The 17,740-nt window shown below is 34.9% G+C and overlaps 1 protein-coding gene across 3 annotated transcripts in view; it reads left to right on the top strand.

Annotated features, from left to right (window-relative positions):
* Positions 1–17,740, top strand: part of sptbn1 (spectrin, beta, non-erythrocytic 1) — a 104,228-nt gene that overhangs the window by 20,098 nt on the left and 66,390 nt on the right. For 2 of the 3 annotated variants that reach the window (XM_058791971.1, XM_058791968.1), the window contains exon 2: positions 14,141–14,353. In XM_058791971.1, the coding sequence (XP_058647954.1) occupies positions 14,209–14,353 (145 nt within the window). In that variant the 5' untranslated portion in view covers positions 14,141–14,208. The remainder of the gene's footprint in view (positions 1–14,140; positions 14,354–17,740) is intronic. The other variant, XM_058791969.1, reaches the window with a different exon arrangement.

Below are 17,740 nucleotides of genomic sequence, written 5' to 3'. Positions count from 1 at the left end.
TATTTTCTAATTTAATTTTAATTTGTTATAGTAATTATTATTAATTTCATTGTGTTTTTGTAAGTTTTATTTTTTTAAATATGTCGTAATATATAGTTTGTCATATTATATAGTATAATATATAGTAATAGGTAGTTTAAATATGTAAAATATATAGTTCTTATAATTGTATAAATCTTTTTATATTTTTAAAACTAATTTTTATATATATATATATATATATATATATATATATATATATATATATATATATAAATACATCAAGTTAAATAAAAAAAAATGCCTTGAAACTACCAGAAATAAAATGTTTAACATTTAAAAATATATATATATTACTTCATGTAATATAATTTTTATTACCCTTTTGAAATGAATTATATTATAATTTGGATGAAAATCCCAAATAGTTAAGGTCCTAATTTTTATTTTATTTTATTCTAATGGGAATGAAAATAATGTCACAATCCCAAAAAATCCTATTTTATTTTACTTTATTTAATTTAATTTTATTTTATTTAATAATGTCACAATCCAAAAAGTTTAATGTCCTAAAAATGTATTTTGTTTTATTTTATACATTTTATTTTATTTTATATGCAATAATCTAATTGTTATTAATGCAAAATCATAATGAATTAATACAGGATGTTTTTCAGACATTTATTTAGTGTATGTTTTGGAAAGGCATTCCGATCATCCGGTCAGTCAGACATCTGAACACACCCAGACTCTCATAGCTGGCCGCTGTAGCGTGTCGGTGCTACAGAAGCACAGATATTTCAGCTTCACCAGCGCCAGGCTGCATGCCACACATAGCAGCATATCAGCCGTTTGACAAGCATTTGTCTCCTGGTGCTTCTGCAGTGTGTGTGTGTGTGTGTGTGTGTTAGGGATGCAACAATACAGTTAGCCTATGGTTCAATACATACCCCGGTTTTTTAACCACAGTTTTCAGTTCGGTTAGGTTCTAAAGGCCTAGCACATTAAATTAACAAAAAAAAAATCCTGTAAACTTCTGTACACTGGAAAAAGCGTGGATTGTTTTATGTCTTCTTAAAATTTCTTTTGACAGAGGTAATTTTTCAGATTTTTACCCAAAACAGGACAGATTGGCCATTATTGAGCGCTATAAACACATGTAATGTGTGTTTCATTCATACTGGTAGCCAGAGGGTGCCCTCGCGCAGAAAATCTGCATATGCATCACAGAAGTAATAGAACTGATGACACTCCAGGAAATGTGTGTGGGTGTGGGCTGTATCTGTGTGGAGTGTGTGTGCCGGGGTGGAGTGTGTGTGTGTGTGTATGTGTGTGGGGGCTGTATCCGTGTGGAGTGTGTGTGTGTGTGTGTATGTGTGGGGGCTGTATGGTGTGGAGTGTGTTTGTCGGGGTGGAGTGTGTGTGTGTGTGTGTTTGTATGTGTGTGGGGGCTGTATCGGTGTGGAGTGTGTGTGTGTGTGTGTGTGTGTGTGTATGTGTGTGGGCTGTATCGGTGTGGAGTGTGTGTGTGTTTGTATGTGTGTGGGGGCTGTATCGGTGTGGTGTGTGTATGTGTGTGGGGGCTGTATCGGTGTGGAGTGTGTGTGTGTGTGTGTGTGTGTGTGGGGGCTGTATTGGTGTGGAGTGTGTTTGTCGGGGTGGAGTGTGTGTGTATTTGTATGTGTGTGGGGGCTGTATCGGTGTGGAGTGTGTGTGTGTGTGTGTGTATGTGTGTGGGGCTGTATCGGTGTGGAGTTTGTGTGAGTGAGAGTGTGTGTTTGTGTGGGGGGCTGTATCGGTGTGGAGTGTGTGTGTCGGGGTGGAATGTGTGTGTGCGTGCGCGTATGCGTGGGCTGTATCGGGGTGGTGTGTGTGTGTTGGCTGTATCGGGGTGGAGTGTGTGTGGTGTGTGCGTGGGCTGTATCGGGGTGGTGTGTGCATGCGTGTGCGTGTGTGCGTGTGTGGGGCTGTATCGGGTGATGTGTGTGTATGTGCGTGGGCTGTATCGGGGTGGATTGTGTGTATGTGTGCGTGGGCTGTATTGGGGTGGAGTGTGTGTGTGTGTGTGTGTGTGTGCGTGGGCTGTATCGGTGTGTGTGTGTGTGTGTGTGTGTATGTTTGCGTGGGCTGTATCGGGGTGGAATGTGTGTGTGTGTGTGTGTGTGTGCGTGGGCTGTATCGGGGTGGAGTGTGTGTGTGTGTGTGTGTGCGTGGGCTGTATCGGTGCGGAGTGTGTGTGTGTATGTGTGGGGGGGGGGGCTGTATGGTGTGGAGTGTGTTTATCGGGGTGGAGTGTTTTGTATGTGTGTGGGGGCTGTATCGGTGTGGAGTGTGTGTGTGTGTGTGTGTATGTGTGTGGGGGCTGTATCGGTGTGGAGTTTGTGTGAGTGAGAGTGTGTGTGTTTGTGTGGGGGGGGGCTGTATTGGTGTGGAGTGTGTGTGTGTGTCAGGGTGGGATGTGTGTGTGCGTGCACGCATGCGTGGGCTGTATCGGGGTGTGTGTGTGTTGGGTGTATCGGGTGGAGTGTGTGTGTGTGTGCGTGTGTGGGGCTGTATCGGGTGGTGTGTGTGTGTGCGCGGGCTGTATCGGTGCGGAGTGTGTGTGTGTGGCTGTATCGGGGTGGTGTGTGTGTGTGTATGTGTGTGTGGGCTGTATCGGGGTGGATTGTGTGTATGTGTGCGTGGGCTGTATCGGGGTGGAGTATCTGTGTGTGTGTGTGTGTGTGTGTGCGTGGGCTGTATCGGGGTGTATGTGTGTGTGTGTGTGGGTGTGTGTATGTGTGCGTGGGCTGTATCGGGGTGGAATGTGTGTGTGTGTTCGTGGGCTGTATCGGGGTGGAGTGTGTGTGTGTGTGTGTGTGTGCGTGGGCTGTATCGGGGTGGAATGTGTGTGTGTGTGTGCGTGGGCTTTATCGGGTGGAGTGTGTGTGTGTGCGTGGGCTGTATCGGGGTGGAATGTGTGTGTGTGTGTGCGTGGGCTGTATCGGGGTGGAAGGCTTCAGCAGAATGCAGGATTCGTCCCACTCGTCCATCAGTGGGGCAGCATAATGTCAGCGTAACCTAGGCAACGCATTGTGCGGCAGATCTCAGTACTGTCCCACGCACTCGGGCCTGCAGTCTGTGAGAGCAGCTCCTGTACAAATATCTCCATGGCAACCACACTTTCTGCCAAAATACCATAGTTACTATAATTATTACTGCTTTAGACGAAGAAAGCATCACAGACACTGTTGCTCATGCTAATGTTTTCCTCAGAACATGTACAAATCTCATCATAAATGAACATGGGGTCTTTTAAAACACATAGTTTTCCCCCCTTCATTTTTCATGTTTTTTAAATGTATAATAAGCTGTAAAAATAACAATTGTATCAGATTGGCAGTATCATGGTAACCAGAGTTTCTAACAAAATAACACACTCATATACTCATCAGTTATTTGTTTTGATGAAGAAAGCACTACTTTTGCAATTGCTCTTACTAATATTTTATGTAAAAATCTAAACTAGTGACATGCAAAAGTATTTTATTTTAATTTAATTTAATTGGAATGAAACTAATATCACAGTCCAAAAAGGTGTAAGTCCTAAAAATATGCAAAAATATATATTTATTTTTATTTTATGTTATAAAAGTGTAAAAATTACACATCTCTTACATACTGTTTAAAAAGCTGCAAACATCATAATGTTTTAGATGGTAATATCATTGTACTTTACCATGGTACTGAATGTTTATCATATTTTTAATTTTTACCTGCCATTCCAAAGTACACTTACAAAAATGTTCCATGGTATTTTAGAAATGTACTCTTACAAGTACCATGGATTTCAGTACCACAGTCTATTTCAAAGTACCATAGTATTACCAGCTGATACCACAGCATTTTTTTACTAAGTACTACAGTGAAATTTGTATTTACCACTATTGTAATCAAAGAAAGGTACTAAAATGACAAACATTTTGGAAGCTTCTATGAGTGATTCATTTACAGTGAATCACATCTCAGTGTGGTAAATATGGTATTTTGGTGGAAACTATTGACTTATAACAACAAATGATGTGTTATCATGGCTTTATGGACATTTATGTTTATATTACAGTGGCAGAAACTGTGATAGTGTGAAAGTTGAAGTATTATTCTGTGAAAGAATTTCCCTTCTCGTACAGTAAATAATGCATGTGGATTTAAAATATTCACATTCTGTGTGACATTCAGAGAGGACGAACTCATAGAACTGAGCTGTTATGAAACGCAGAGAAACACATTAACATGGTCCAGATAGCTTTATGTGACAATGAGAAAAAGCAGCATTGTGCTGGAGTTTGATGGCTTTCCACACAATAAGGCTCTTTCACTCATTTGGAAACACTGAGGTTTCCAAGGATGCTGGCTGCCATGGAGATTCACACATCAGCGTTTAGAAATGAAGCTCTGCTCGTGTGAAGAAATCAAAGGAAACACGCCTGGCTCACAGTTCAGCCCAAAATCAAAGAAAAATTATATTTTGCAATATTTATTTGTATTTTTGATATAAATTGTGATTAATTTTTTTTTTGCAGTGTGCATTGCATTACTTTTCATCACAATTAATAATTTTATTCCCCAAATTCTGTCATTTCTGTAACGCAAATTATACATCATGGTAGAATTAGAAGTACTCTATTTTCGTTACTGTATTATATAAATTGGAATGATATCACAATCCAAAAAATCCAAAGGTTAAGGTCCTAAAATGTGCAGAAATGTATTGTATTTTATTTTATACATGAATGAGAATAAAAATAATTTCACAATCCAAAAAAACAAAATGTAAAAAAGTGTCCAGGTCCTAAAATTGTATGCAATTTTATGCATTTTAGATTATTTTTATTTTATTTTAATGGGAAAGAAAACAATATCACAATCCAAAAAAGCAAAGAAAGGTTAAGTAAATAATATGCAAAAGTATATATATATATATATTTATTTTATTTTATTTTGAGAATAAAAGTAAATAATGTCACAATCCAAAAAATATTATAACGTTAAGGTCCTAAAATATTCAAAAATATAAAAAAAATTTTCCCATCTTTGATTGGGGTTGTAAATATGACCTGGACATTGCTTTGCGAGCTTCACCCCGTTGAACTGTATTCCACGTGCGTGATAGTAAATCCACACTGACGTGTTTATCAGATACTCGTGTTTTTATAGCTGCCATCTGGGTCACACAAGCTAAAGCCCTTCATGACATCTCTTCAGACATTCACCCTGCAGATCCTGTCTGTTGAGATCTCTATGAAACACACATTCATTAGTTTGAGGCCAGTCTTTGTTTTCGTGTGCCGCTGCCCCCTGCTGGAGGTCACATGCGTCGGCCTCCTGCGACCAACCGGCCTCAATTTCCAAACGTATCTCAATCCAATGAGCAGCGCAAGCTTTTATGCGTCTCCCGTCATGATTCTTGGCTCGAGTTGGTCACTAAAACACAAAGCTGTCATATCGAAAGCCCGTTTATTGGCTGCGATCACGATATGTCTCTCGCTTCGCTGAGCAGGGTTGTTTATTCCTGAGAAACCCTCTGGCCCGAGTTGAAGTTTCCGGATTCATACTCGTTCATAATAGCCGCTTTACTGTGTTTCTCAGAGGGGTTTCGGCCGTTTCCACCTCATGGGGCGCGAGAGGGGGCCAAAACACAAATGAAAATGCAACAGAGGGTATTTGTGAAGGCCGCAGTGTTCATCCGCATCCCAGCGCTCATTTCCTGCAGATGATAGGGTGGGCGGAAACACTGACGGCTAAATGGAGCCAGAGAGAGCCGTAACTGCTGATCACTCTGATGGCATCCATTTTGGTTTTAACACACAATCGATCCGGGATGTGAATCTCAGGGCCGGCTTCTTGAAAAGCTTTTAAAGCTTTTCTAAATATGTATCCAAAACTCATCCGTTAATAGGCAAGAAACAAGTGCAAGGTGTGTGACCTTGTAGTCGAGATGGACCAGAAAAATGTCAAGGTTTTTTTTTTTTGTTGTAAGAATTGATCTTGATCAAATTACACATCTAACAAAATCAGTTTAAGCTTTAACCCTTAGAAAAAATTCTAATAATAATCTATATAATATAATAATAAAAAGCTATATAATAATAATTATTACATAGCATTATCTATAATTATTATGATTTTGTAATAAATATTTTATAATTAATTATAATCAAAATAAATGTTGTGATTATTATAAAAATAATAATTATAGATAATAAAATAATTTTATCTATTTATTAATCACTATATGAATGTTTATCTATTGATTATAAATTTTGGTTAGTAAGATAAAACTGCAATGAAAGTTATTTAATTGAAAATTGCATTATTTGAACTTAATATGCATTAAAAAAAAATTGACCTTTTATTCAGCAAGGATGCATTAAATTGATCAAAAAGTGACAGTAAAGACAATGTTACAAAATATTTTCATGTCAAATTAATTATTTTTGAGCTTTCTATTCATCAAAATAATACTGAAAACAATAATAATCATGGTTTCCACAAAAAATATTCAGCAGCACAACTGTTTTCAACATTGATAATAATAATAAATGTTTCTTGAGCAGCAAATCAGCATATTAGAATGATTTCTGAAGATCATGTGACACTGAAGACTGCAGTAATGATGCTGAAAATACAGATTTGCATCACAGGAGTAAATTACATTTTATTATATATTCACACAGAAAACTGCCATTTTGAATTGTAATAATATTTCACAATTTTTACTGTATTTTTGGTCAAATAAATGCAGCCTTGGTGAGCATCAGAGACTTTTATCAAAAACATCTTTAGTGTATGTGATTTTAGCAGAAGGAGGCCACACCTCAGAATAGGTCATGTGACATGTTACAACCAATCAGCTTTTAAATGGAGGTAAAAGAGTTATGCATTTTAAAACGATAGTATCTGATCTCATTAGCTCAGCAGTTTGTGAAGATTGTTCAGCGGTGTAACGTCGAAGCGATCTGATATAAGATCCTCATGTTGTTTACCAGCTAACTGAATCTGTGGAGAGAAATGGAGGGAGAAATAGACTGTAATGGCCTTTCAGAGGAAGAGAGGACCGCTTTGATAACAGCAGAGCGGTGCATCAGAAAGATAATGATTATGACTGACGAGATGACTTGATAATGTTCTAAAACTTAGTAAAGCTGCCTTCGAAGGGAACATCTTAACTGAAATGGAGCCTCTTAACCTCGTAATTAAGCTAGAGCTATTACAGCTGTGGCGATTACAGTGAAATAAATGAAAAGTGTCGATTACAGTAATTTGCTTACGTCACGTAACATTTATTTTTACCCGCGGTTTGCAGCATTGAGCGCTATAACTAATCACACGCGTTTATGTTGAGCTTATGAACACTTCCTGATTAAGTTGCGCTAAATATTGCAAAGAAAAATTTTTTTTTTTGATGCGCATTAATTTATTCGGTAAAAGTGTTTCCATCGTAGTGTGTGCACATGTTTTCTTACCGGATAAGAAATGAAGTGCATACTTTTTTATGCACATTTTTAGAATCTATGCGCATCTAGGCATTTCCATCCAGCGTTTTTTTTTTTTTTTTATTATTATTTTTTTATGCGATATCCCAAAATGCGCATAAAAATAGGTGGATAGAAACATAGCTACTGACTGGATTCTGACTGAAACTCATAAATTCTCTCATCATCATCATCATCAACGAAGAAAGGTGTAAGAGATTAATTTTTTGTAGACAGCTTTAGTGATTATAACAGGGTTTTTTGGATCGCTTCAGTGTTCTTTGGTCACTTTTTTTTTATTACAACATAATAACCCTTTTGTTTTTCATGCTATATGGAAATAACCAATGTAAAGTCTTGATTTATATCTAAGAAAATGATTCTTAGCTTGTTTTGTCTGTAGCCACACTGTAAAAAGTGATAAGTTGACTTAACATAAAAAAATTGAGGAAACCCGTTGCCTTAAAATTTGATAATTAAAAAAAAATAAGTGAAGTGAATTGTCAAGTTCACTTAACTTTTTTTTTTTAATTATTATTTACTTAATAATTTTAAGCCAACAGGTTTCCTCAATTTTTTTAAGTTAAGTCAACTTATCACTTTTTATATATGCCATGCAGAATATGCCATGGTTTTTCCCAACAAAAATTATTCATCAATATTAATAATCATTATTACAATATCAAGAGCTATAATCAACAATGATGATTTTGTCATGAAATTGCAGCTTCACCCTCTAATGTGTTCCTGTGTTTTAATTTATAAGCTATTTACATTCATATTAGGCTATGCATTTTTAGTGCAAATACATATACATGAGCATAATGTGTAAATAAGCATAAATGCCATCTCAGATACAGCTTCTTTTGATGGCTTTTGTTGATGTTGAAAAAAAAAAAAAGATTTGTTACAGTCTATAGTGTTATGATTTATTGAAGTATCTGCTTAAATGTAAGTATTTGACATAAAAACAACACATTTTAATGAGGTAATTATAAAAATTTGCCTTAAAGGGTGCCCCTGGAAATCAATTCCAGGGGGCAGAATTGCCCCTTAATTTAAAAGTTAATTTAAAACCCTGATTAGCACATGATCTGAAATGTTAAGTGTATGGTTTTGGGCTAGATCTGATCTCTTTCTCTTTCTCTCGGTCCATCTCTGCTGTGCTTTAATGCAGTTTGTCCCAGCAGCCTCTGGGTGTGTGCCAGTGCCGCTGCTATAAAAAGCTCTGCAGACAAGACTAGCGCGGCTCCGTGTACATGCTAGCGCTAGCTTTGACCTCAGCAGTATGGGCAGAAACAAACACTCACGATGCTGACACTCACATAAACGTGTGTTAGCGTTAGCCCGATCATAAAGCCTGGTCTTAGCTGTCACCTGCATCAGCTTTCAGACAAATATCATGTTCAGATCCTTCAGATTTGACCTTGAGTCACGTACCTACAAACCTTGACGTGGTACAATGATTTAAAAAGGGTGTCAGGTGATGTTTTAATAAAAGTATTCACATGCTGTAAATCATTAGTATTTAACCCAAAGTACTATGGTATTTTCCAAAAAAAAAAAAATTTATTAACATAAAAATTTTAACTTTTTATTAATTTTCGATAAAAAAATCTGAAATAAAATAAAACTTAAAAAACATGACTTAAAAAACACATTTTGTTGAATTAATTCACAAGTTGAATTACTAAAAATAAATAATGTTATAGAAATATTTGTTAAAAAAATGACAAAACAAACTAAAACTACTAAAACAACAACAAACTACACAAATAAAAATATAAATTAAAGCTAAACTAAAAATAAAAAAATGACAAAAGCACATACTAAAACTACTAAAACTGAAATAAAAAATAAATGATGTACAGAAATTCTTTACACAGCAAAAAGTAAAAAATTACAAAAGCACATACGTATACTAAAACTGAAAAATATAAAAAAAATGAATAAAATGAAGCTATAAAGAAATATAAAAACTAATAAAAATTACAAAAATACGTACTAAAACTGAAATAAAAAAAATAATGAAAAATCAATTGAAGCTATACAGAAAAACTAATAAAACATGCAAAATCACATAACAAACCTAATCTAAAATTTAAACAGAAAAATATTAAAATAAAAGTTAATTCAAAATATCAAAAGTATAAATAATACTAAAATAACACTTAAAAATATAATGTTATTTATTTTAGAGTGGTAATGCCATGTTATTTTGATATATACCATGTCACTGGATGATTAGCATATTTAAATTGTATTTATTTGTGTTTTAATTATGATACATATCTGAAAAACGTGGTATTACAGCAGCACCATGTCAAGAAAAATATATAGATGCACATGGAAATTGTGTTTAATAATTGTGTTCATATGATATACCATGATATGCAAAGTACTTTCATGGTGTGTTTTTTCAACGCTACATCTTTATGCAAATTCCAACGTTCTTTTTGTAAGATGAAGCTTTCATATCAGCAAGAAGTTGCCGAGACAGGTTGCGTGGGTTTTTCTGTTGTGCAAACACGTAGAGTCGGAGAGGACTGTGATGACGGGCCGCTGAGTCGATGCATCAGTGCACTTGGCCGAGGCTTTTACTGCAGAGGACAGACGCTCGCCTGACTTAGACAATCAATAAGATGTGTGCGTCTTGTGTTTGAGCCAGACAAAGCCGTCAGTCCAGCTCACATATTGACATGAGAACGTCTCCAGCGGCTCCACCTGCCGTCTTTATCGTCCTTACTCCATAAATATCTGCATTTACTCAAGTTAGTCACTCCTTATTCAATATAATGTGCGTTTAGAAATTGATTGGAGTGTGACATTTTAAGGGTGTTAGTGTGTGTTTTGTATTTATTTTACAATATTTCTCCAAAAGTTTCATATGCTCACCTTGGCTGCATTTATTTGTTAATAAATACAGTAAAAATTGTGAAATATTTTTACAATTTAAAGTTACTATTTTATATTTGAGTATATGTTTGAATGCAATTTACTCCTGTGATGCACAGCTGAATTTTCTGCGTCATTAGTCTCGCACGATCCTTCAGAAATCCCCCATTATCACTGACTTATGTCTGACTGCACATATTTCCCACCAATATGGGATATTTTATTTAATATTATATTTCTTTTAAATAAATGACATAGTACTCAATCATTGTAGTTCAGTACCATATGTGACCCTGGACCACAAAACCAGTCTTAAGTCGCTGGGGTATATTTGTAGCAATAGCCAAAAATACATTGTATGGGTCAAAATTATAGTTTTTTCTTTTATGCCAAAAATCATTAGTATATTAAGTAAAGATCATATTCCATGAAGATATTTTGTAAATTTACTACTGTAAATATATCAAAACATCGTTTTTGATTAGTAATATGCATTGCTAAGAACTTCATTTGAACAACTTTAAAGGTGATTTTCTCAATATTTAGATTTTTTTTGCTCCCTCAGATTCCAGATGTTCAAATAGTTGCATCTCAGCCAAATATTGTCCGATCCTAACAAACCATACATCAATGGAAAGCGTATTTATTCAGCTTTCAGATGATGTATAAATCTCAATTTCGAAAATTTGATGCTTAAGACTGGTTTTGTGGTCCAGGGTCACATATAGTATCAAAGTACCATAGTATTACCCTCTGATACCATCATTAAACCACAGTCCTGGTATGTCAGCGTGACATTGTTTTGAATCCAGTGATCTCTTTGTCCTTGCTTTCTGTGTCATCTTGGCTGTCGTTCTGCTGGAGTACGCACTCCGAAGCCGAATCTCTCAGCTCTTCAGAAGTAAAACAGCCCGTCCCAGCGGCGCTGTTATATTTAGCAGACCGCCACCAGCCGTTTCTGGGACACGGGTGTTACTCTCACGATGAAAATGCCCTGGAAACTCTGCGTTTGGTTGAGAAGCTCTCGTTCCGTGAGGTTTTAGCGCCGCGCTGCTCAAAGACAGTTATGTGGGAGGTATTTGAAGAAAAACATCTCATAGGAGCTCAGCCGCACGCTTGATTTCATACAACCGAAGCCTTATGGTGGCAATTAGAAAGATAAACGCTGCCCTGCGTTTTCACACCGGAAGGCAATGTGTTTTAGTTTTGCATGTGTGTTTTTGTGCATCATAACCTGCTGATCCTTTACAGCGAATCAAGCACACAGTAATCATACATCATTAATATTTAGATAGATGGATAGATAGATAATCTATCTATTAAAATGATCTATTTAACCCAAAGTGCCATCGTTTTTTTCCAAAGAACATTGTATTACCATCTTATAAAAACTAGCCAGTGTTGTTATTATTAACTAAAGCAAACATTATTAAAAATAATTTGAATAAAGCAGAAATAAAATAAAATAAAATACAATGGAAATATTAGATGACTTAAATGTAAAAAAAAATAATAATAAACTTAAAAATTAGACATTTTGCCTTTGCAAGTTGAAGTGCTAAAACAAAAGCTGAAATAAAATAGAAATTAAAGCTATAAAGAAAAGTTTTTTACAAAATCAAAAACAAAACAAAAAATGACCAAAACATACTAAAACTACTACTGAAAATAATAATAATAATAACAATTCTATTTTGTTTTACTTTGCTTTACTTTTGTCTATATTTATATTTTCTTTCATGATACACATTTGCCTGGTCTTTTCATCAGAGCATGTTTCCAAAAATAAATAAATAAATACTTAACCTCCCGTGTTTGGGGCGTGTCTGTGCTTTTAATTACCTTTTTTTTAGAAACATATTCAATCAACTATCATAAACTATATATCATTTGAAAACTAAAACACTCAAGATTCTGAGCTTGTCTTTGAAATAAACATAAACGCTGACGGACCGGCCATTTAAATAAATAAATATTAGTCTTAATAATCTTAATATTTACTGCAATTTTTAAAATGTAATAATTGTTTCCTTCTTTTTGGGTTAAATATCTAACATATTAAACTGTAAAAATAATAAATAAATAAATAAAAACAAACAGTAAATGAATACTATACAGAAATATTTATAGTAATATTTATAGGGTAATCCTTATGGTAGCAATTAGAAAGATAAACGTTGCATGCAGGAACGCCGCCCTGCGTTTTCACACTGAAAAGCAATGCTTTTTAGTTTTGCACGGGTGTTTTTGTGCATCATAACTTGCTGATCTTTTAGGATGAATCATGCACATGTGAAAGAAAGTATCGGCTGATGTGATCACGCTGAGATGCACTCATGCATTTGAGAACGGACTGCTGATTTCAATTAGGAGCGCAGTGCTGAATGCGGTGAACTGGGTGGGAGAAACATACATTACTGTAGCTCTGGCAGGAGCTCGACTGGCCTGTCACGGATATCAGTTATCTCACGGCTGAGGAACGCCACATGATTGCGCTTGTCCGTGGATCGTAGGACGTTACGGGGCAGTTCTGGGGCCGTCCAACAGGTGGCAGTACGTGCTTAAAGCACAAAGATAAAGCAGACCTGAGATTTTCTTCTTGATGGATGAATGAATGTTGAAGCAGCTGTCTCAAGATGGAGAGCGAGGATGGGTTGATGGGAAATAAGTGCTGTCTCTTTGCAAAGGTCAGCAGTGCAGAGCAAACAATTAAAGACTCATTTAGACACTTTCCCAGATCGCCAGTGTGTTTATGAATAAACACTGATAATGGGGAGAAAAAAATATATTCTTTTTTTAAATTGTTTTACTTAAGTTCAATATTTATATTTACTTTCATGATACACCTCCGTTGTCTTGTTGTGAACTTTATCAGAGCATGTTATTCCAAATTAATAATAAAAAAAATAAATTAAAAAAATGTAAATTAAAAAAAAAAAATTCAATTAGATAATTGTTGCCTTCTTTTATCTCTTACATATCTACAGAAATATTATTTAGAAAAATATAGAAATATTACATATATTTGCAACGTATTTTATATATATTATATATAGTATTTGGTATATTTAAAAGTTAAAGGAGGCAACAGTTTCATTTTAACTATTATTTTGCTAAAAAAAAAAAATGCATTTTTATATATAATGTTATAATGTTTACATTTTTAATCATTTAATTTTGTGAGTTAAAATTATATATAAAATGCATTTTAATGTTTTTTTTTTTAGCAAAATAATAGTTCAAATGGAACTGTTGCCTGCTTTTAATTTATATATATATATATATATATATATATATATATATATATTATATTATATTATATTATTATTATTCCTTTATTTCAGACCCTTTGGTCCATATCACATTATATATATATATATATATATAGATAGATATATATATAGATAGATATATATAATTTATTTATTTATTTATTTTTGCAAATTTGTTTTTGCAATTTTTTTTAACCACAAAAAGAAGAACACTTGACTTGAGTATTTGGCTAATTTCATGTTTCTATCTATTTCCAAGTTCATTTTAATCCCATTGTATTTTATTTAAATCCATTGCACAAAATTCCTGCAGATTATTTTCCAATTTCAGTGCAGAAAATATGGTCTAAAAATAATTAAAGATTCATTGTAGGTTTATGTAGGCATCTCCGTTACATATCTAATAATTTCACAGGTTCGTACATGAAAACTGTAATACTCCCTAACCGTAATGACCTTTGACCACTCCGTCTCTTCCAGCAGGGCTTCAGAGGAAGCCGCCCATGAGGAAGTGTGTACGGTGAAAAGGCGAAAGGTCAGAGGTCAGGATGACGACAGTAGCCGCAGAATTCGACCACATGGATATCCAGCAGCAATACCAAGACAGTGTCAACAACCGCTGGGAGGATGAATGGGACAATGAGAACAGCTCGGCCCGATTATTCGAGCGCTCGCGCATCAAGGCTCTGGCAGGTGAGTCGAAATCGCAAAGTCCATCTGTGATGACGCTAGTTGATAAATCAGGATTTAATGGATGCACATGACCTTCTTTTGGAGCTCGAAAGCTGTGGTTAGAAACAAAGCGATGTAATTATTATCAGCAGAAGTGTATTGTTACTCTCTGCGTTTTTGGCTTTGAATAGCTGTAACTAGTGCTTGATAATGTGACGCCCACTCGCACATGACATGCAGTGATTTGCTGTGTGGGAGAGCAGAAAGCACGTGGGTGTAAGTTCACACTTTCTCTGCTCCTTCTGAAGCTCCCACACCATTTCTGATTCACAGCGAAGCCCTCGAGCCCACAGAGCAACTCCGGAGGCTCTTGTGCCTCGTACAGGAAACTGAACACGTTACATAACATCAGTATGAAGATGGGCGATGTTTTATTCATGAGTTGAATTTTTAATGCAGTTTCTATAGATGCTGATGTAGGAAGAGTTTCCTAAATGAACAGCATACCTGTGATGAGCTAAAAGCACCTTTTGTAGGGTGGCTGCACACTTGAGAAACGACTTATGGACCATTTGAGGAATAATAATAATAATCCATATGATGCATTTTGAAGGTGTGTTTTTGAGGCATTTCAACTGGACCCAAATTACTGAAATTTCCATTTTTGTACACTTCCCAATTCCAATAAATAAATGAATACATAAATAAAGTCTTAATAATCTTTAATTTACAAATTTTGTGGTTAAAAAAAAGTGGTTGGTAAAAGGCTTTCTGAGAAGTGTATTCTGCTCACCAAGGCTGCATTTATTTCATCAAATATACTGCAAAATTAGTAATAATGTGAAATATTATTACAGTTTAAAAGAACTGTTTTCTATGTGAATATCTGTTCAAATGTAATTTATTCTTGTGATCAAAGCTGAATTTTCAGCATCATTACTCCAGTCTTCAGTGTCACATGATCTTCAGAATTCATTTTAATATGCTGATTGCTGCTCAAGAATCTGATATTTTTGATTTTTCATGATTCCTTGATGATTAGAATGTTGAAAAGAACAGCGTTTATTTGAAATAGAAATCCTTCACAACATTCCTTCTAAATGTCTTTACTGACACTTTTGATCAATTTAACGCATCCTTGCTGAATAAAAGTATTAATTTCTTTCATTTTGCCTTCCTCGGGAGGGGTTCGGGCTTTAATTAGGACATTTAGACCACCACCACCTCTCCATAATTCTCGCCGTGGGGTTTCGCTGAATTTCTTTCTTCATATGATTAATTCCCGTAATATCTTGGATGACAGTAGCATATTTCCCTCTTCTGTTTTCCATCATGTTCTCCAAGCGTCATGCGTTTGAGTTGCTGTGTTTACAGAGGTGTGATGTTGTTTATGAGCGCTTGCCGCTGCCGAGAGTAGCTGAGGCTGTTATTCTCTCAGGGTGGCAGAGTTTAAACAGACCGACTTTAATGAACGAGCAGGCCTGTCCACTCTCTCTGAGACTCCCCCCGATACTTCAGGGCTGAGGAAGATGGAACATAAAACAGAAATATAAAATCTCTTCCTCTCTCTCTTGTTGCCAAAAACCACAAACCGTTTCTGGAGTTGTAAAAAGCCCCCAGCATTCCAGTAAGCATCCTACGTTTCACGTGATTGTTTTCCTGCATTCCTGGGCAGCAGAGCGTACGCCGCCCTCGCTCTCTCCCTCTCATTCTGTATCATGGAAGCAGGATAACGTTACAAAAGAAGTGTAAGGTGAAGAGTGTGATAATTAAATAAAATTCTCTTCCTGTTTAGTATGCAGAGTCACTAAATGTGACTAAAATTGGTTGATTTCCTCAGTGTTTTGAAATGCTGTGACTCTGTGTCGATTTCAAAACATTGATCTAATAGTATGAACAAGCCACAAATCAGGTCAACCAATGACGTGATTTGTGGGCGGGGCTATCTGCTCATTCAACCAATGGCAGTGAGTTCTGTTTATTGCTTTTAGTGTTGCATCAGTGTCATTTTAGTATTATTTATGTACTATTGTAGATTTTATTAATATTTTGAATTGGCGTTTATTTTTATTTTTTCAGCTTTCGTGTAAATTCTAGTTGATTTTAGTGAATTCATTGGTCACACTTTATATTAGGTGGCCTTTACTACTATGTACTTACATCAAAAAATAAGTACAATGTACTTATTGTGTTCATATTGTATTGCAAAACACTTTTGCTGCTACTGAGGTGGGATACGGGTAGGTTAGGGACAGGTTTGGTGGTATGGGTCGGTTTAAGGGTGGGTTAAGGTGTAAGGAATGGGTCAACAGTGTAATTATAAATGTAATTACAGAAATTAATTACAAATGTAATTACATATTGGTATTTTAAAAAATATAAGTACAATGTAAAAACATGTATGTACACAATAAGTGCATTGTATCAAATTATTAATTTAAATGTAAGTACATAGTAGTTAAGGCCACCTAATATAAAGTGGGACCAATTCATTTTTAGTTTTTCTTTTATTAAAACATTAATGTTTAGGTTTCATTTATTTCATTTTTATGTTTAGTTATAGTTGAGCTAGTTTTTATTTATTTCCTTTTAGTAATGTTATTGTTTCAACTTAAAATTATTACTTAAATTACTTATATTTTTATAAATATAAAATATATATTTATTATTTATAAGTAAATAATATAATTATTATTTATAAGTTTTTTATCTAATATTTTATTTTATTTCAGCTTTTTTTTTTAAATTAACTAAAATAATTTAATAGTTTTAGGTTTAGTTAACATAAATTTTGCTCTGAAAACAAGTTGTGGTTTAGCCAAAAACTGAAACTGAAAATAAAGTTTCAGTGATTAAACTTGTGTAATTGGGTAGTTTAACCCTGTTGTAGTTTATGTATCTAAATAGACATTGACACAATCAAAATGTTATCGAAGAAGTGTTAATTAAATGTCACTGTTTTCGGCCATCCAAAACTATTCAGCCGAAACTGAAAATGTATTTATTTTAGTGTGTTGGTCAAATATTTTCTGTTGCTGAAATTTCAGTGCATTTCTAATTGCCACTAGAGATAGAAATTACACACTACACAGTTAAACTACTGACATCTGTGAGTTTTTATACTGAAAAGCATGCCATTTAATTTTAGATTAAGACTTTCAGGCGGAATTATTTCAATGGGGTTCGTTTTCTAAAATAGTTTGGCAAGCACAATTTTTATTCTCATTTTTACCTTGCTTCTGACTCGGCCAGTACCTACTGCAGCACTATTTTTCATTAGTAAGCAAAACTCATATTTTCCTCAGATGGTGTAGTTTACATTTACATGCAGAAAATCTCTTTTAATAGAATAAGAGTTGTGTTTGCTCTCGCGCTGCTCTTTGCTGTCTCATCAGACTGTCATAGGCT

Source organism: Onychostoma macrolepis, chromosome 11 (assembly GCF_012432095.1).
Source record: "Onychostoma macrolepis isolate SWU-2019 chromosome 11, ASM1243209v1, whole genome shotgun sequence".
Classification (NCBI taxonomy): domain Eukaryota; kingdom Metazoa; phylum Chordata; class Actinopteri; order Cypriniformes; family Cyprinidae; genus Onychostoma; species Onychostoma macrolepis.
The sequence above is the reverse complement of the archived record's forward strand: the minus strand, read 5'-3'. Positions and strand labels throughout refer to the sequence as shown.